The 20,067-nt window shown below is 40.8% G+C and overlaps 1 protein-coding gene across 2 annotated transcripts; it reads right to left on the reverse strand.

Moving 5' to 3' along the window:
- Positions 1-2,829: 2,829 nt before the first annotated feature.
- Positions 2,830-16,322, reverse strand: LOC117728448 (intestinal mucin-like protein). Of its 2 annotated transcripts, XM_034529250.1 has the most exons (20): positions 15,945-16,322; positions 13,946-14,166; positions 12,959-13,133; positions 12,416-12,663; positions 12,064-12,247; positions 11,059-11,263; positions 10,040-10,212; positions 9,898-9,967; positions 9,561-9,682; positions 9,432-9,463; positions 9,178-9,346; positions 7,000-7,095; positions 6,164-6,204; positions 5,133-5,238; positions 4,870-5,021; positions 4,222-4,320; positions 3,759-3,887; positions 3,628-3,667; positions 3,399-3,519; positions 2,830-3,181 (listed from the first exon to the last, which is right to left on the reverse strand). In XM_034529250.1, exons 2-20 carry the CDS (start codon positions 13,961-13,963, stop codon positions 2,980-2,982), a joined length of 2,382 nt encoding a protein of 793 aa, XP_034385141.1. In that variant the 5' UTR covers positions 13,964-14,166; positions 15,945-16,322; the 3' UTR covers positions 2,830-2,979. The 2 variants fall into 2 exon arrangements, with proteins under 2 accessions (XP_034385141.1, XP_034385140.1); XM_034529249.1 differs by having other exon boundaries at positions 4,870-5,238; positions 15,945-16,321.
- Between the last annotated feature and the right edge of the window lie 3,745 nt (positions 16,323-20,067).

A 20,067-nucleotide genomic window follows, 5' to 3' on the forward strand; every position in this document is an offset into this window, starting at 1 on the left:
CTAAATATTAGATCTCTGTCATCTAAAGCTTAAAATTCTTCTCCTCACCTACAAAGCCTTGATTGGTGATGCATCATATCTTAAGGAGCTTGTAGTACCATATTGCCCCACTAGAGAGCTGCGCTCACTAAATGCGGGGCTACTTGTGGTTCCTAGAGTCCTAAAAAGTAGGATGGGAGCCAGAGCCTTCAGTTATCAAGCTCCTCTTTTATGGAACCAGCCATGTCGACAGAAGTAACCTTTGAAACCATGGTGTGTATGTTTTGACCAAACACAAGTTGAGTAATTTTTTTTACTGATAACATTAATGTACATTTTGTTTTGTATACATCACCTTGTGCACTGTACAGTTTACCAGAATCCTCTGTGGGACTGAAGTCAGAGAGCAGCGTCTGTCTGCGTAGCCACTCTGCCATGTGCTTCCACTCCATCCCTTGGCCCCTTGCCAAGGAAACATGAGGAAACTCCCCCTTGCACAACTCAGATTGTGTGGGAGACAGAGAATCAGAGTCCAATAAATGTCCATCATACATATCTTCTCTCTCTCCTCTTCATTCACTCCAAACCATACATTCTCAAACCCTTCACCTCTCCCACATGATATGTGTGCGGTGCAATGTAGTGATTCAGCAGGCATGTGCCCCTCTGCACGTGGTGAATGTTTTGAAGCAGAGTTAATAGAATAATTAATCGATCGTAATTAATCGTTAATAAAATAGACTTAAGACTTTCCTCTTTAATAGTGCTTATAGTTAGGGCTGAATCAGGTTTGCCCTGGTCCAGCCCCTTGATATGCTGCTATAGGCTTATAGGCTGCTGGGGGATGTTTTAGGATACACTGAGCACCTATCTCCTCTTCTCTCTCTCCTTATAGATGAATTTACATCTCTCCATTGCACCTTATTAACTCTGCTTCCTCCCCGGAGTCGTTGTGACTTCACGTCTCATAGGGTCCATTGGACCTGGAGGTGTCTGATGCTGGTGAACCGGCCTCCCGCGTTGGCCCTGCTGATGCCCCCCCCCCCCCCTCCTCTCTACCTCCTTCTGTTTCATGGATTGGAGTTCCATTCATACATTGTCATATTCATGTAATGTGTTTATGTAACTTTGTAAATGCTGTTCATTCTGTACACATGACATGTATTCATCTGTCCATCCGGGGAGAGGGATCCTCCTCTGTTGCTCTCCTGAAGGTTTCTTCCCTTTTTTCCCTGTGAAAGGTTATTTTTGGGGAGTTTTTCCTGATCCGATGTGAGTTCAAAGGTCAGGGATGTCGTATGTGTACAGATTGTAAAGCCCTCTGAGGCAAATTTGTAATTTGTGATATTGGGCTATACAAAATAAACTGAATTGAATTGAATTGAATGGACACCAGATCTGCGGGCCCGTGGGACCCATTCCGAGTTCTGTACTCGGAATGGTTCTTCTTGTACAATAATAATTGTGCTCCCTATCATACTAGTGCATGAGAGGCCATGGCAGTCCTGGAAGAACGACCAGCTGAGTAACACCAGTCATAGTGAAGTAGACCCCGAACCATGGCTGCAGAACTCACAGATAATGCCAGATAATTGAAAGAACACAGAGTGTTTCCCAATTGGTGAATCTTCCACAAATCGATGCAAAGTTCCAATGTGTCCAGTGTGCTATCGAAAAAGGGATCTTTTTCAGGTGCCTGAGTAATAATACTTATATTCCTTATTTTTACAGTTTTTTTCCTTTTAGATGTGCTGTAATAACGAATAAATAATCCAATGAATGCTTACTGGGAAAAGAATCAACTAAATCAACAATTGGTTGCTAATAATTGTTATGAAAATGTAGTCTGGTGATTGAATGTATTTGTTTAAATTGTGATGATCGTTGCTTGTTACCACCTCACTGACATGTTATTCTTTTGAATCCAGAACCCTGGAGATGGAGGTCGGCTGACTCATCTCCCAAGATTGTGTCAGGGTATAATTAATATTATGTCAAGATTCCTCAGCTTGCTACAACATAGAGTTGCTTACTTCTCACAAAAACAGCTGATGCTTTAACCTTACCGATTGATGATGTGCATATGTAAACCATTCTTTGGGGAAGTCTGTATTGATGTATCGATAAATTGTGAATACTTTAATGGTCACTATACTGACCAAAGGGGGAATTATGGTAAAAAATGTATCATTAGTGTTTTTCCTTAATGTGACTGTGTTATTATTAGCGGTATAGTTTGCTAGATGAATATGCTTAACTCTGGGCTAGTATCAGATGGTTATACTATAACTACAGAGCCTTAAGGAATGCATGTCAGCAGAGAAAGACCTCACAATAAAGAAACTGGAATCAGAGGGTAGAATTAGTATTAACTATATTGTAGAACAGAACATACGATGGGGTGTGAACATCAGTGGTATCAGTGGTGTTGCATGCTTGGTGTGTGATTGTGTGTGTGTGTGTGTGTGTGTGTGTGTATGGGTTGCTCTCTCTCTTCCGGTAAGCGTATTGCATCACTTCCGGTTCCCAGTTTATCAGTTTCCATGGGCCACCTTTTCCCCCCAGTTCCCCCTGACTTTATTGTTGTTACTTTTAAAGTGTTATATAAGTAGTATATAAAATTAAGTATACATACACACACACACACACACACACACACACACACACACACACACACACTAACATCCATCTATCTGTTCTCTTCTACACTGACTAAATATTAACTGGCCTGTGTTCATTGTCCTTGTCGTGCTCTTGTTGTTCTGTTTATGTTTTGTCTTGCAATTTAAAAAACGTGTTTAGTTAACATTAATCATTCCCAGGGATCAATAAGAATGTCAACACCAGTGGTCATATTGCAGAAATATAATTTTATTAAGGATTATCCATGAAGTCCTAAAATGAAGAAAGAGTAACAAGTTGAGCTATGAATACTGAAACCTGACAAGAATAGGAAAGTTAAGTCTTGCATAATGTTTGCAAGGTTTCAGTCCAGTAGGATCAGCGTCTCCTGCGGCGCTGTGGTTTGGACGTTGTCCCCGACACACACTCTGCCTTGCTGCACTGGCACGTCTCCACCACCGTGTAGATGTGCTGGACCTTGGAGCCGTTGGCGCAGGTCAGCTCCACCTGCTTCGAACTGATGGTGGCCTCTTGGCAACACTCACACTGGTGCATCATCGTGTTAGCTGCTGCAGAATATCTGTACACACACACAGACACACACACACACACACACACACACACACACACATAGAGAGACATCAGCTCTTATCCTCCCCACTGATTACAACAGCTCAGTCGCCAGTGAGTCACCTTTAGCACATACTGTTAATCCGCCTGAGAGAACTGAATTTATTGTACAGGGCTTGAAGTGGTTTTGCCGATTAAGTTGAAACTGTGATGCTAAATGGACTCACATGGAGGAGCTTCCACAGTGTCCAGCACAGGACGTCATGGTGACCTGCTGCGTGCTCTTGCAGTCGTTGACTTCGATGACGGTCTGCTTACTCTGGACCTCACAGATGTTCTGCGGCGAGCCTGGAACACACAGCCACCTTTAGGCTCTAACAATGCAACACATTTGTCCCCCAAAGTCGGTTCATGATTTTGGATTCAGCGTTAAACACTGTGACTCCATTAACTTACAGGTTGTGCAGCATCCTTTAGCGTCTGTTGTCTCGGTACCCTGGAAGATAAAAAACACATGTCATGTATGTTGTGGGTCAGACAGTTGGGGGGGGGGGGTTGAGTTTGGGTTTGGGTTAGAAAAAACTCACAGGTTCACAGTCCAAGGGGTTAAAGTGAGGACATATGGTCTTGGTCTTCTTAATAATAAGCTGTCCGTTGATGTTCTCACATTCATATTGCACACACTTGTCATTAGGTGGTACAAATGTGTTGTTGACCTGTACCAACAGAAAGAGTGGAAGACAGTCAGATGAGTCAACAAAGACCTAAGCCTTTTATCTTTTGGGCAAATACACAAACAACAACTTATATCTGCAGTGGAGAAAGTCGGCCAAGAACGAACACTATCAGATGTGATGATATAAATGGGTTCTGATATCAGATCTGTATACCCTTTTTAAAAAAAGGTCATTTTCTCTTTGTGTGACATTCATTAACAACTATCTACATTGCCAATAGCTAAAAAGAACTATGTTGCTGCAGAAAACATATTTTTTCTCAAATTCTTGGCCATTAGAAATGTGATAAAACTCACACAGCGGCAGTACTGACCTCAAAGATGTACGTTGTGTTTTCAGGTGTGGTGAAAATACAGCTCTTCTGAACACACGTACCACAGCACTTATCAGCTGTAGTCTGATATTCATAACCCTGGAGACAACGGGAGAGAGAGTGAGGGAGAGAGCATAAAAATAAAAAATAGAAAGCTTGTTTGGCTTTGGAAGAAACTGCACTGGTTGTGCACTCGAGTGTCCTGGGATACTGGGATTGTCTGCTAATTTTTCAGGTATGTATATATATATTTGACTGAACAGTGTATTTAAACATCTCATTTCATATACCAAAGAAACAAGACACATCTTTGATGAACTCATGTTAGGTCTCTAGAATAGCTGCTAACATTGTATTGGCCAGTACAGTAAGAGATAGTGGCTTAGAATATGGGCAATGCTCATTAAAGAAGGAAACAAATAAAAATAAAAAGTGTACTGCATTATATTGACAGGTATTGCTCATGTTTGGTCCGCTACATTTAGTTACATTAGTCCAGTATTGAAGAGTCCAGTGCAACTACTAACAGCTGGTACAGTACCACAGAAAGTTGCCTCTGAGTGTGAATGTATACCAGAAGTGAACATGTGTGTGTGTGTGTGTGTGTGTGTGTGTGTGTGTGCTACCATGTCCTGTGAATGAGCTTACTTTAGGGCAGTCTGTGTTGCAGACAATAGGTTTGCAAGTAATGATGTTTAGCTTGGTGGTGGGATTCATTTGTGAGCCACAGTAACAATTCTGGCAGGCTTTGGGATTGAAAGACTCCTCTGTTAAAGGTCCCGATGTTGTTCCTCCCGCTCCTGATGCTGCTGTTGTGGCCCCTGACGGTTGTTCTGGTATTGCTGGTACTTCTATTGGTGGTTCTGATGGGGACTCCTCTGTTAAAGGTCCCGATGTTGTTCCTCCCGCTCCTGATGCTGCTGTTGTGGCCCCTGACGGTTGTTCTGGTATTGCTGGTACTTCTGTTGGTGGTTCTGATGGGGTTTGTGTTGTTGGTGTTGGTATCTTGGAACCAGGCTATAAAAGAAGACGTTAATCAAAGTGTTACTCTTAAACAACCCATCTGTATTATATGGAAGCCTTCACACCTGAACTTAAATTAATTTTTCTGGACCAAGGGGAATAAAAAAAAGATCCATATTCATATAGATGCAACAAGACTGCTTCTTTCTCAGTAAAGTGTGATCAGTGCATGGATTGTTTAAATATAATACCAGTTTTGAATTCATGCTGATATCACCTTTTTACTATCACACAGTGCAGATCAGAATTTGTTCAGAACCCATATTTTCAAGAGGTCTTGGTGCAGCTGTTTAGTCCACACCACCGTTTGAATGAATGAACGTTCACACAAACAAAACCAAAGCACAAGAGTTACTTTGAACCCAGCCAAGCAGTTAGTGTTAAAGTTGCGCTGGGCCACTCATTCATCTGAGTTCAGATTAAACAAATACAAGACCACTTCCGAGGAAACTCTGGTTCAGTAGGTTTGTGGTGGGATCGCAAGGCGCACCGACCACAATGCTACAGGTGAGAGATCTGTCACCTCTTCATGTGGTAACCTGATAACATCAACAGGAGTTCTGGCATTGTCTTTGATACATCCCAAAGTGAAAAGGGTTGAAACAGAAAGCTTGTGCTAATCTGTCAATTGTGGATTGTTATTTGACAGCAACTATGCACAGAGTGGACATTAAAGAATTGTTTTATCTCAGTGAAAATAAAGACATCCTCACTGTGATTCAAACTGGTAAAAGACGGCATGTTGATTGACTGTTTAGGTAGGAGCTTTGTTGAATGTTGATATGTCCTGTATGTTATACAGGTAATAAGTAAAGTACCTGTAATTCAACCTGCTCTGCCTACGTCTGTAATTGAATCCTCCTGGATTCCTGAACTTTGACAGATATATTAATATCTGGAGTCTGGACTGTGTCCTTACCTTGTACTCGGTCATGTTGTAGACACAAACGACTTTAGGAACTGCAAAACAAATAAGAGACATGAGTTAGGTTGAAACTGACTCTAGTTCTATAGATTAGTAATGCAGATGTGTGCTAATCTAGTGTGTTTACCCAAATTGTTATTGTTATTATTTAAAAGCCCTTATTATGAGGATCAATTGTGTGATTTAACTCTAACAATACATTCAGAACACATGTTCTTCCTTTCAAGACTGATTAAATCTCTGGTCATCAATGAATTTGTTCACATAACATACGTATACTGAGGTCTTTCCTTCACACTGGCAGCAGGTATCTGTTCCGTCTGCAGTCTCAGGACCTTTTGTCACCCCACTTTCAGGTCAAATGGTAAATGGACTGTACTTGTAGATCTCTTTTCTAGTCTTCCAACCAGTCAAAGCATTTGAACACTACATGACATCAAATGCAATGTTGTTGAGTCTCACCTTGTGGTGCCGTTGACCATGAGGTGGGATCAGAATTAGGAACATATTATAAGTGGATGTGTTTGAGTTTATGACAATCATGGCTGAACACATATCACATTATGTGGCTCATCTGTAGGCTATTGCAAATAAAAAAGATAGTGCCGGAGACAACATTTTGTTAAGCCTCGTTATAAGTTAAAAGTGCAGCAAAAAGTTTTAAGTGATTCACAATTTTGTATATATTTGTATGTGTATTTATTTGTTTAGTCTACTGCCCCTTGCTTCTTTTTTATCTTGCAAGCTCAATGAGATTCTTCAGGACATACATGTCTGCATTACATGTTGTACACCAGAAGTTATGCTAAATTGATAGTCGAGTCACATACCACACTCGTAGTATTGGCAGCAGGTGCCGTTCATGACGTTGAGTTGGAACCCCAGCGGGCAGGTGTGAGGAGGGGGACACAGGTTTACGTTGCACTCTGTTGGGGACAAAAGGATGGGATGAGTATGAGAATGTGGAGAGTTGTCTCAGACAATAACTCAAAGAACAATAACAGCAGTTCTGCATGTTTAGATGATTCACTACTACAAGTTAGCTGGAGACTCTGGTGACCCAGGCTCTCTTTTACAGGAAGCCACTGCTTTGACACACTTTGATACATTCACAACTGGAAGCTCCACTGAAGCTGCTGGGGATTGAAGGCCTTGCTCTTATTGTTTTAGCAGAAGGCAGAAGATGTTCAGTTTGAAACCTTTCTTATCATACAGAAAATAATTAAAACCACCGCCTGCTTGATGGTAGGAAACATATTCTTCAATAAAAAACATATTAGTTTACAAACAACAGCGGTATGTTCCTCTGAAGGCCCAACAGTTACTGAGGGAGTTCATTTTATTCTCAACATCTACCTGTAAATACTTCAAAGCCTGTCCATAATGCTACTGTATGAGGGACACGTCTGATTGGTTCCACAAGACATTCACTTCTAACCCTACATCAATAAATGTAAAGGTGACATAACATGAGAGAATACAAAAACACAACATACATACGCTGGTAGGTTCTTGCTTAAAAAGTGGTTGAGAAGAATTAAAAGGTAAAGCGAGACCCAATCTCCACCTGGTAATAACAATATTCCATCTTATCATGGCCTCTGCAGTCTGGTAATGATAACAGTTCTCGTTATCTCTGTCCTGCACAAACAAAAATTGGATTTCCATATGCAATATGCAAATGCACTGAGGCTGACAACTTGTCTACAAACATAATGGGTCTCAGGTGAGTGACACTACAGACTCTGTATGGATACTTCCTATTTCTTAGTAGGGGAAGCGCTTGTCTGTAGGCAGGCAGCTGCAGAAGACATGTTGAGTCACCTTTCCACTTGTTGGAGGACTCTTTTCTTTGTCTAGTCACTGACTATCTTGTTCAGTGGTGTTATTCTTAGCTAAACAATTGCATCTCAGTGGACCCTGTGTAGCTCACTTCCAGGGAGACCCGGCTACGGCTCAACAAATGCACATTTGAATAAGTTCCCTATTGACATCAGAAACTCTACACAACCTCCATTGCAGACTCAAAACGATTGGTCCATAAATAAAACTCTTTCTATTTTTTACATGTCATTTAGCTGAGGCTTTTATCCAAAGCGACTTACAATCTTGTTACATTCATACACTGTAGAACAGCTACAGGGAACAGTTCAGGGTTAAGTGTCTTGCTCAAGGACACATCGACTACTTGAAGCAGCTCAGCATATTAGAGGAAGTTACACTTGTTGTACCCTTGGTTAAATGCACTTATTATAAGTCACTTTGGACAAAAGTGTCAGCTAAATAAATGTAATATACTGTAGTAAGCATCCACTTCCTGTTCCTGATGCTCTGACGGGACTGTGCTGACTGATGCCTGCGTCCCATTCAGTACAACCCATCCTCCTTTGAGCACCGGTGATAAGATGGACAGCTTGGTAACCACCTGACATCGTCCATACTACAACTGAGCTAATACTGGTACTGTCTCACACCTGTGAGGGCAGCTTCAGTTAAACAAGCTGATGATGAGGATTCAGTATAGTCAGTAAAGTTTGAAAGATTCCTTCATACATGTACTAATCACCTAAAATAATCTTAATATTTATAAAGGTGTTATAAATGCCTGTGAGATAAGTCTACAGCACCCCAATTAACAATTCCTATGGTGTGTGTTTAATTCATACACAGACAGAAAAGCTAATATTTTCCAAAATGTTGAACAATGACTAAGAATGTGGCAGAGATGAGACCACCTTCAGATGCGGTCGGGCAGAACCAATAACATTGACATTGCAGTGTGCTGTGTGTATTTACAGCTGCATTAACATGTCAGAAACAGATCACATGTTAATATCAGGTGGAGATGAGATATTTACAAGTTCCAATTACAAGTTCAAAACCAATAAAAAAGCCCTGTGGGTTAATTTCTTCAGAGGTAGATGTTACGACAAACAACTTCATCATATTGTGGCATCGAGGCTACAAAGTGACACAATCTCATTGCGTTCTGTGACACTGCAACTGACCACAAGACTGTGTTGTGCAGCAGTCATCTGTTTTGTTGACCAGCTGCTGGCCAGGTTTGCTGCAGTTGGGGCTCTGTTTTGTTGGGCATTGATCAGGCTCACACTGGATGCTCATGGAATCGATGTCACAAACACAGGTGTTGCAGCCACTTGTCCATGTGTCACCAGGCTGTTTAAGAGACAGGAGCCAGTTCAGACAGACAACTCGTGCTTTGCTAGTGAATACGAATGCATGCGACAGGCAGATTTCTTACCTGTTTGGGTTCTCCATCAGGTCCAACACAACCTGAAATTGAAACAGAAACAATTGTTTGTAGGTTTGAGTTGTGCTTCAAGCTAATGCTTTTGAGAAAAGTCAACTTTTCTTTAGGATCTTCTCTTACCGCAGGAGGGAACACATGTGTCATGGACTGTGTTGAATAAGATGGTGCCATTAGGACAGAAACAACCCTCCATAGTGTTGTTAGAGGATGCCTGGCTGTCTGCCTGGAACTTTTGGTTGTATCTGACATCAGAAAAGGAATGATTGGTTATGACAGACACAACAGGGCTCACTATCTGTTCATCCTACTCACACACTGACAAGAAACTAAACAATCTCCATTAAGGACATTAAGCATCCTTTCATTTATGGAAGCGCAAATGTAAACATTTAAATCTGGCAAGTGGTGTATAAATGTCAAGATCTCTAAAACAAAACATTTGTTATTTATTCTTTACCTGTCATTGCATGTAGGCTCTACAAGGGCGCCACAGGCCATGTACACCTTGTTACTTGGACACTTGAACTCTGTAAGATAGAGATATGTTTATATACTCCATACAACACTTCTAGTTCTATAAACTATTAGATTTATCTTACCACACTGCCCATTGGTTGCATTCCTCCAGTCTATACAGACTCCTGCCTCAGAGCATTGAGTGGCATAGGCCTGCAGGCTGGTGCAGTCAATGACATTGCTGTTGCAAATATCATCCCTACAGGATACCACAAATGGACCGGGGTGTATGACTCCATTGCAAGGTGCAAAAACACTAGAAGGAACATACAAGCCAGAACAGAATGTCAGGAAAAGAGATCAGAAGTCTTTGAATTCACCAAGTGACCAGAAAAAATATAAACATCATCTAAGACGTAATGGAAAAGCAATTCAGCAATTCAGGAACGTCAACGAATCCTTTTTGTCGACATTTTCATTGACAAAACTAAGAGAAGAGAGCAATAAAATTGACCTGCAATAAACATTATTATTTTAACCCAGCATTTTCCATTTGTATTTGGTGAGATTCGTCAACAGTCTCCTTCATTCACTGTTAAAAAAAGAAATCAGTTTGAACACGGTCAACAGCAAGGTCTAATACTGTGATGAAAATGTTCATCATATACACATATACATGCATCCATTTCTGGTCTCAATATGAAATAGCATTTTTACATATCTAAAAAAGAAAACATGGTTAATATTGGCTTTAGCCTTTGGGCTGTTGAGATAACACTTCCCGTAATGCTCCATTGTATTCACCTACCATCTCCATCACCCCATCATTATCAAATGTAACCGATATGAATGTCAATGAATAGTAATGACTATGTTCCACCACATCATCCAGCTACCGGTCTACCTTAATTCAAATGTGAAGTTCTACTTTTCAGGGTCTCTATTTGCCAATTCATTGAGCTGTTTCAAATCCAAAACTCCATATTTAACCGCAGAAAAAAGGTCACAATGCCAGATTTATTTATAAGGCTTCTGAAAAATATATATAACTACATTGACATCTACATATAACTGTTAAGGACCAAATGTGTCTTTTTGAGCCCGTGTTTTGTGCTCAAAACTGCACTGTGAAGACTTTTAAATATGTCGTGGTCCCCCTCACCTGCTGGTTAGGACATCACAAATGGCAGGTTTGCAAGGTGACGGTGTTGTTGAGGGAGGTGGGTTTGAAGTGGTCGTAGCTGAAGGCGTTGTGGGGGTCACACAGGGCCGACCCGGGACATTCCACTGGCCTGCAGAGTCTGAGCAGCTTTCCACCTGGCCGTTTGGAGAACGGCAGTCGTTGTCCGGGTTGTTGTCACAGGTCCCTGGAAAAGAAGAGGCAGGAGGTTAAAGCCAAAGCATTGTGCTCACGGAAGAACCCGATCACAGAGATCCTAAATAGAATGTATCAGCGGTTTAAGAGAATTTGTGGTATTTAAAACATTAAAGTGTTCCAGACCTGAAGAGATAATCTGCCTTTCTTCACAAAGGGAAAGGGATTTGATTTAGGATTACCTCATATTATACATTATATATATATATATATATATATATATATATATAAACAGAGAGGCCCAAGCCAGCCATCAGCTGACCCCAGCACCACATGCTACCATATATACCCTTAATATTAATAATATGCATTTCTAAACTCAATATTATGTTCCCCATAGTTTGCTAATTTTCCAAAGTCAGTTCAGTATTGTTGGAAAATCCTCACACGACAGTGTATGCCATCTACTGTTTGCTATGATATTCTCTCTGCCCATATTGTACGCAGCTGTGTAAGTAATATTTTCTTAGTTTTGCCTTCTAGATTGTCAGTGTCAGTGCTCAGCTGTACTATATATTAGTTCTGTTCTGATTCTTAGGAATAATGACGTCTGTTCCTGTTCTTTTGTTCATTCTGGTTGTTCCAGATCTGTGAATTGTTGTAATGACTATTTGAACTCTTCACTAAACATGAGGCCTATCCTACAATGACTGGAGTGTCAATAGGTGCACCAGGCTGCTCTCTATCGTGTCCTCTGGTTAGAAGTGTCATTGAAATGTTTCTAAGTTATTTCCTGCAATGATTTGACCAAGTATTAGGTTCACTTTACGTATCAATGTGCTGCTAACTCACCACACTGTCCTTCAGTGTTTCCACCAAAGAAAGACATAGGAAGGTCAATAATGATTGCCGAGTCCCTATAGAGCACTTTTGTGTTGATCTCAGGTATCTCCAATGTGATCACCATATCTGTGCTTGTGACTCGTAGAACAGAATTTTGGTAGGCCGGATAGATCCGTTTCTGATTCACATACACCTGTAGGACAATGTGACAAAACCCATTAGAGAGGACTGTGAAGGACAGCAAGATGTCTAACTGTACAATGCACCACACCACTTAATTAAGTACTCTCAAAAAGATCAAGGAAATGCGTTAAAGACACTAAAATAATGAATGTCTTTGACAAAGTGTCTGGTTGCTTACCACATTAGATGCTGTTCCTGAAGTCTCCAACTGAGTCAAAACTACCGTGTAGGATCCGTATGTTACAATGAGAGCCTGGGGACAGAATGTGCTGTTCGAAGCATCACAGTCATGGTTATTTACTATTATAGTCAGGTTATATTTAGTAATAATCTCTTTGACCAGGTAGTAAGAGCAGTTCTCCTTGAACTTGTAAGACTTTGCATCGAAAGTCAGGTAGTGGTATTCAGACCAGACATTGCACACACCTGCAGGATAAGAAGAACCATGAATGGAAACCATAAAGTAACAACTAGAAAAAACACAATTGCTAAGTTTGTTTATTGGCAAATAATATTGACTACAGTCATTTTTACTGAAGCTATTTAGAAGTGACTTAGTTGATAGTCTCCTCAGTGCTTTACAGTAAATAGTTAATTGTATTAAGTATGTTTATGTTTATTTACATAGCTATGTAAATAGGCTAAGCATACTGACACAAGGTGCTCTGCATTTAATAGAAAAAAGTGGTAACCTGTTTTGAAAGGTTCCATTTAGACTTACATTCACATTCATAGTGAAAGCAGCATTCGTCGTCGTCGTCATAGACTTTGACGAGTTTGCGTCCATTTACACAGATGAGTTCTTGTACATCGGGACAGACAGTGGGTGTCGTTGTGATCTTGCCTTTGGTGCAAGTAGCTGTGGTGCAGTTGCTGACCTTCCAGGACTCTCCATCCTGGATGGGTGTTGAGAAGCAGTAAATCATACAGGAAATGATGTGTGTGTATAACAATAAAGTGTAATTCAACAGATTATTTCCAATGCAGTGCTCTTTTTTCTGCACCCCAACCAGTGCATTGGGGGCTCTCCAAATGCACCTTTGGTAATTGTGTGGCCAGAATGCGGCGTGGATCAGAAAGAACACATTATCATACAATATACGTGGACATGTGGAAGGTTGTGACAATCATGGACAATCACATTCACTACTTTCATCCCCCTCCACGATGCTCTAAAACGTTGGAAATCCATTGCCTCAAAAGGAAACTTATTGTTGTCTGAAAATGCAGATTTCTACATCACAGCAGCTCAAATATTGGGCTCCAAGCAGATGAAAACTTTTTACAAGTTGAATCATACATGTATATGTCCCGACATACAATTTCCGTGCATTATAGTGCATGATTTCATTTGGCATAACAATGATTAATACAATTCAAATATAACATATCACCATAGTGCCAGTGCCGAAAGTAGAATTCTCTGAAATTGCTTTTGAAGTTGCGTTTGAAGTTTTAAATCAGCAAAGGTATCATTGACAATCTCGGAATGAAAAAGTTTCCTTTTTAATCTTCATATTATGACATACTTATAGTCCTGTTAAAGATCCAGTGTATGTATGGGTGTGTATCGGTGAATGATGACATGTTGTGTTAAAGTTGTGTACAAGACCATTTACTGGACACAAAGCAGCTACTGGTGAAATAAAATGCTTTTTAGAAACAATTCAATAATGAATACAAATATGTTATCTACAGTATATCCCACCTTTCTTGTTGAATTCATATCACTGCAGTCAGTGGTAGTTGTAGATGGGGTTGTTGATGGAGAGGAAGACACTGAGGCCTCTGTAGTGGTGGAACGTGCGGTTGTGCTGGGTATCGGTGTTGTGGGACATGGTCTGGATTCTGTCTCAATTTTACAAGATGCACTGCAATATGCAATGTAACACCAGCCTAAGCCATCAGTCCTATTGTACACAAGGTCCCCTGTGAAAATAAGAGTGGAGTTACAAGTTTAGTGCACCAAATAAAAAGATTTAGTGGGTGTTTAGACCTAAATCCGCCCTGCTTAACATTTTTAAAAAAGGACATAAACTGTTATTGAGCTCTTAATGTGAAAAGTCTGTATTAAACAAGCCTGTGTCTGAACTAGGATTAATCTATGTTGTAAAGCCAACTCTGAGCTATTGTGAGCAGACTAAGCCGTGATTATTTCTAGCCCCAGTTTGTGCCTTCTGAAAAACCCAGAAGGTTGTTCAAAAGAATGAATCACTATTCTGACGTGGTGTGTTTCCTATCCAGGTAGCTGGTGGGCTGTCACAACTTGGGGGCCACAGAGCAGCACATGATAACTATTTATTGTGGACAGTAGATATTAGAGCAAAAGCAAACAAATTTGAAAAAAATAAATGTTCCTATGAAAGTGTTTTCTTCTTCTTATAAATGATTGTATAAATTGCAACATAACGTTAAAACATGTTTAGGTGTCATATATGATCCTTGCAAGGTCATTTATTGTACATTAGACAACAGATGTGAGATACTATTTTAATGAATCAATTGTAATTGGTAATTGGTAATGATTTAATCATACATATATGTGAACTGAAATTCTGACCACTTTCTAGATGAGTCATCGACATTAATCCTGAGCGGCAGGAAATAGTAACAACTCGGTAAGTACTTATTACCTAAACATTAGTTTTGGGCAGCCCAATAAAGTGATATATTATACAGAGTAATTACTAAGTAATCTCGTTGCTGACAAAAACACTCATGCCTCCTCATAAATAACAACATTAAAACGGACTTCATAATGGGGGGCCAGAATGGTTTCTGGGTCGTACGAGGAGCTTGGAATCTGGAATACTACATCTAAGACAACATAGAAAAATGTTTTCACCAATTGAATGTGTAACTCTTTCATTAAGTTACTGAACTGTAACTGAATGACAGAACATCTCTTCACTCATTCACTTCCAGTGGTGTAAGCATGCGTAAAATCCTGCTGAGCTGAGTACATGCTGCACCAACCACCACTGAGCAGCAATATACCAACAATTTAAATGGATGTAGGTTAATGGAAAACATGTGACTGATGATTTCCAGATATTTGTGAACTAATCATTATCTATTGATTAATTAATGGGGTATCTCCTAGTCTGTTTTTAGTCATCATTATCAAGAAGTCCTGGATTCAAAGTTATTCAGGAAATATTTATATATGAATGAAAAACAAGCTGTCATGAATGGGGACAGTGTTAGTATTTAAATAGCAAAACAGGATTAGTTGGGCTATGAATCATATGAAAAAAGGTTATTTTTGGGGAGTTTTTCCTGATTCGATGTGAGGTCAAAGGTCAGGGATGTCGTATGTGTACAGATTGTAAAGCCCTCTGAGGATAATTTGTAATTTGTGATATTGGGCTATACAAAATAAACTGAATTGAATTGAATTGAACATTACAAAGACAGTCTTAAGAAGAAAAAAATCGAGCAAAACACGTTACACATTGCATGAAAATAAATGCAATTCTTTGTATTGGAAGTTCACTGTCAAATCAAATGTTAACATCATGTAAAAAAAGATGAGAGAAAAGAAGACTTTATACTTGAGGTTCTAAATCTAGGATGGAATAATTCCCTTTTAGACATTTAAATGAGAAAAAGAGAAAAGAAGAAATGACAATCTTAGAAAGCAAAAAGGATAAAGTCCCATGGGAAAAAAGGAAAATCTGAAAAGGGGAATATAAAAAATCACCTACCAGAATAATGTGCAGTCCCATTGAAAATGCAGGAACACAATGTTGGAGTTGTGGTTAATAGAGGTGGTGTAGATACAACTGTGGATATGGCTGGTCTGGTAGTGTACACAGTTATGCTGCCTGGAAGTGTCTGTGTTATTGGGCCAATGGAAGTTGTACCCTTAATTGTCGCTCCTGAAGTGACAGTTGAGGACACAATAGATGTTGTGTTCAAAATACTAGGTTGTGTAACAACAGTTGATGTTTGTTTTGATTCTGTGACTACAACAACTGTTGTTTCTGGAATTTCTGTTGTTGTCCCAATAATTTGTGTTGTTTGAGCAGATGTAGTTGTTTCAGGGCTTGTTGTTGTGACACCTGGTACTGTTGTTCCCGTAGTCGTTACTGACGGTACTTCAGTGGTTGTGGTACCAACAGAAGGTGTTGATGTTACAACTGTTGTTTCAGGGCTTGTTGTTGTGACACCTGGCACTGAGGTTGTAGTTTCAACTATAGATGTTGTAGAAGTTGTCACAGGGCCAGTGGTGACTTTTGGTGATGTAGTTGTCCCAACACTCTCTGTAGTTGGCTTTTCTGTAGTTGTTTCTGATAGGTGTAGTTGTTGTTCCCGTAGTCGTTACTGATGGTACTTCGGTGGTTGTGGTACCAACAGAAGGTGTTGATGTTACAACTGTTGTTTCAGGGCTTGTTGTTGTGACACCTGGCACTGAGGTTGTAGTTTCAACTATAGATGTTGTAGAAGTTGTCACAGGGCCAGTGGTGACTTTTGGTGATGTAGTTGTCCCAACACTCTCTGTAGTTGGCTTTTCTGTAGTTGTTTCTGAAGGTGTAGTTGTTGTTCCCGTAGTCGTTACTGATGGTACTTCAGTGGTTGTGGTACCAACAGAAGGTGTTGATGTTACAACTGTTGTTTCAGGGCTTGTTGTTGTGACACCTGGCACTGAGGTTGTAGTTTCAACTATAGATGTTGTAGAAGTTGTCACAGGGCCAGTGGTGACTGTTGGTGATGTAGTTGTCCCAACACTCTCCGTAGTTTGGCTTTTCTGTAGTTGTTTCTGAAGGTGTAGTTGTTGTTCCCGTAGTCGTTACTGACTGGTACTTCAGTGGTTGTGGTACCAACAGAAGGTGTTGATGTTACAACTGTTGTTTCAGGGCTTGTTGTTGTGACACCTGGCACTGAGGTTGTAGTTTCAACTATAGATGTTGTAGAAGTTGTCACAGGGCCAGTGGTGACTTTTGGTGATGTAGTTGTCCCAACACTCTCCTGTAGTTTGATCTTCTGTAGTTGTTTCTGAAGGTGTAGTTGTTGTTCCCGTAGTCGTTACTGACGGTACTTCAGTGGTTGTGGTACCAACAGAAGGTGTTGATGTTACAACTGTTGTTTCAGGGCTTGTTGTTGTGACACCTGGCACTGAGGTTGTAGTTTCAACTATAGATGTTGTAGAAGTTGTCACATGGCCAGTGGTGACTTTTGGTGATGTAGTTGTCCCAACACTCTCTGTAGTTGGCTTTTCTGTAGTTGTTTCTGAAGGTGAAGTTGTTGTTCCCGTAGTCGTTACTGATGGTACTTCAGTGGTTGTGGTACCAACAGAAGGTGTTGATGTTACAACTGTTGTTTCAGAGCTTGTTGTTGTGACACCTGGCACTGAGGTTGTAGTTTCAACTATAGATGTTGTAGAAGTTGTCACAGGGCCAGTGGTGACTTTTGGTGATGTAGTTGTCCCAACACTCTCTGTAGTTGGCTTTTCTGTAGTTGTTTCTGAAGGTGTAGTTGTTGTTCCCGTAGTCGTTACTGACGGTACTTCAGTGGTTGTGGTACCAACAGAAGGTGTTGATGTTACAACTGTTGTTTCAGGGCTTGTTGTTGTGACACCTGGCACTGAGGTTGTAGTTTCAACTATAGATGTTGTAGAAGTTGTCACAGGGCCAGTGGTGACTTTTGGTGATGTAGTTGTCCCAACACTCTCTGTAGTTGGCTTTTCTGTAGTTGTTTCTGAAGGTGTAGTTGTTGTTCCCGTAGTCGTTACTGATGGTACTTCGGTGGTTGTGGTACCAACAGAAGGTGTTGATGTTACAACTGTTGTTTCAGGGCTTGTTGTTGTGACACCTGGCACTGAGGTTGTAGTTTCAACTATAGATGTTGTAGAAGTTGTCACAGGGCCAGTGGTGACTTTTGGTGATGTAGTTGTCCCAACACTCTCTGTAGTTGGCTTTTCTGTAGTTGTTTCTGAAGGTGTAGTTGTTGTTCCCGTAGTCGTTACTGACGGTACTTCAGTGGTTGTGGTACCAACAGAAGGTGTTGATGTTACAACTGTTGTTTCAGGGCTTGTTGTTGTGACACCTGGCACTGAGGTTGTAGTTTCAACTATAGATGTTGTAGAAGTTGTCACAGGGCCAGTGGTGACTTTTGGTGATGTAGTTGTCCCAACACTCTCTGTAGTTGGCTTTTCTGTAGTTGTTTCTGAAGGTGTAGTTGTTGTTCCCGTAGTCGTTACTGACTGGTACTTCAGTGGTTGTGGTACCAACAGAAGGTGTTGATGTTACAACTGTTGTTTCAGGGCTTGTTGTTGTGACACCTGGCACTGAGGTTGTAGTTTCAACTATAGATGTTGTAGAAGTTGTCACAGGGCCAGTGGTGACTTTTGGTGATGTAGTTGTCCCAACACTCTCTGTAGTTGGCTTTTCTGTAGTTGTTTCTGAAGGTGTAGTTGTTGTTCCCGTAGTCGTTACTGACGGTACTTCAGTGGTTGTGGTACCAACAGAAGGTGTTGATGTTACAACTGTTGTTTCAGGGCTTGTTGTTGTGACACCTGGCACTGAGGTTGTAGTTTCAACTATAGATGTTGTAGAAGTTGTCACAGGGCCAGTGGTGACTTTTGGTGATGTAGTTGTCCCAACACTCTCCTGTAGTTGGCTTTTCTGTAGTTGTTTCTGAAGGTGTAGTTGTTGTTCCCGTAGTCGTTACTGACGGTACTTCAGTGGTTGTGGTACCAACAGAAGGTGTTGATGTTACAACTGTTGTTTCAGGGCTTGTTGTTGTGACACCTGGCACTGAGGTTGTAGTTTCAACTATAGATGTTGTAGAAGTTGTCACAGGGCCAGTGGTGACTTTTGGTGATGTAGTTGTCCCAACACTCTCTGTAGTTGGCTTTTCTGTAGTTGTTTCTGAAGGTGTAGTTGTTGTTTCCCGTAGTCGTTACTGACTGGTACTTCAGTGGTTGTGGTACCAACAGAAGGTGTTGATGTTACAACTGTTGTTTCAGGGCTTGTTGTTGTGACACCTGGCACTGAGGTTGTAGTTTCAACTATAGATGTTGTAGAAGTTGTCACAGGGCCAGTGGTGACTTTTGGTGATGTAGTTGTCCAACACTCTCTGTAGTTGGCTTTTCTGTAGTTGTTTCTGAAGGTGTAGTTGTTGTTCCCGTAGTCGTTACTGACGGTACTTCAGTGGTTGTGGTACCAACAGAAGGTGTTGATGTTACAACTGTTGTTTCAGGGCTTGTTGTTGTGACACCTGGCACTGAGGTTGTAGTTTCAACTATAGATGTTGTAGAAGTTGTCACAGGGCCAGTGGTGACTTTTGGTGATGTAGTTGTCCCAACACTCTCTGTAGTTGGCTTTTCTGTAGTTGTTTCTGAAGGTGTAGTTGTTGTTCCCGTAGTCGTTACTGACGGTACTTCAGTGGTTGTGGTACCAACAGAAGGTGTTGATGTTACAACTGTTGTTTCAGGGCTTGTTGTTGTGACACCTGGCACTGAGGTTGTAGTTTCAACTATAGATGTTGTAGAAGTTGTCACAGGGCCAGTGGTGACTTTTGGTGATGTAGTTGTCCCAACACTCTCTGTAGTTGGCTTTTCTGTAGTTGTTTCTGAAGGTGTAGTTGTTGTTCCCGTAGTCGTTACTGACGGTACTTCAGTGGTTGTGGTACCAACAGAAGGTGTTGATGTTACAACTGTTGTTTCAGGGCTTGTTGTTGTGACACCTGGCACTGAGGTTGTAGTTTCAACTATAGATGTTGTAGAAGTTGTCACAGGGCCAGTGGTGACTTTTGGTGATGTAGTTGTCCCAACACTCTCCTGTAGTTGGCTTTTCTGTAGTTGTTTCTGAAGGTGTAGTTGTTGTT

The sequence above is a fragment of the Cyclopterus lumpus genome, unplaced genomic scaffold, assembly GCF_009769545.1.
Source record: "Cyclopterus lumpus isolate fCycLum1 unplaced genomic scaffold, fCycLum1.pri scaffold_54_arrow_ctg1, whole genome shotgun sequence".
NCBI lineage: Eukaryota > Metazoa > Chordata > Actinopteri > Perciformes > Cyclopteridae > Cyclopterus > Cyclopterus lumpus.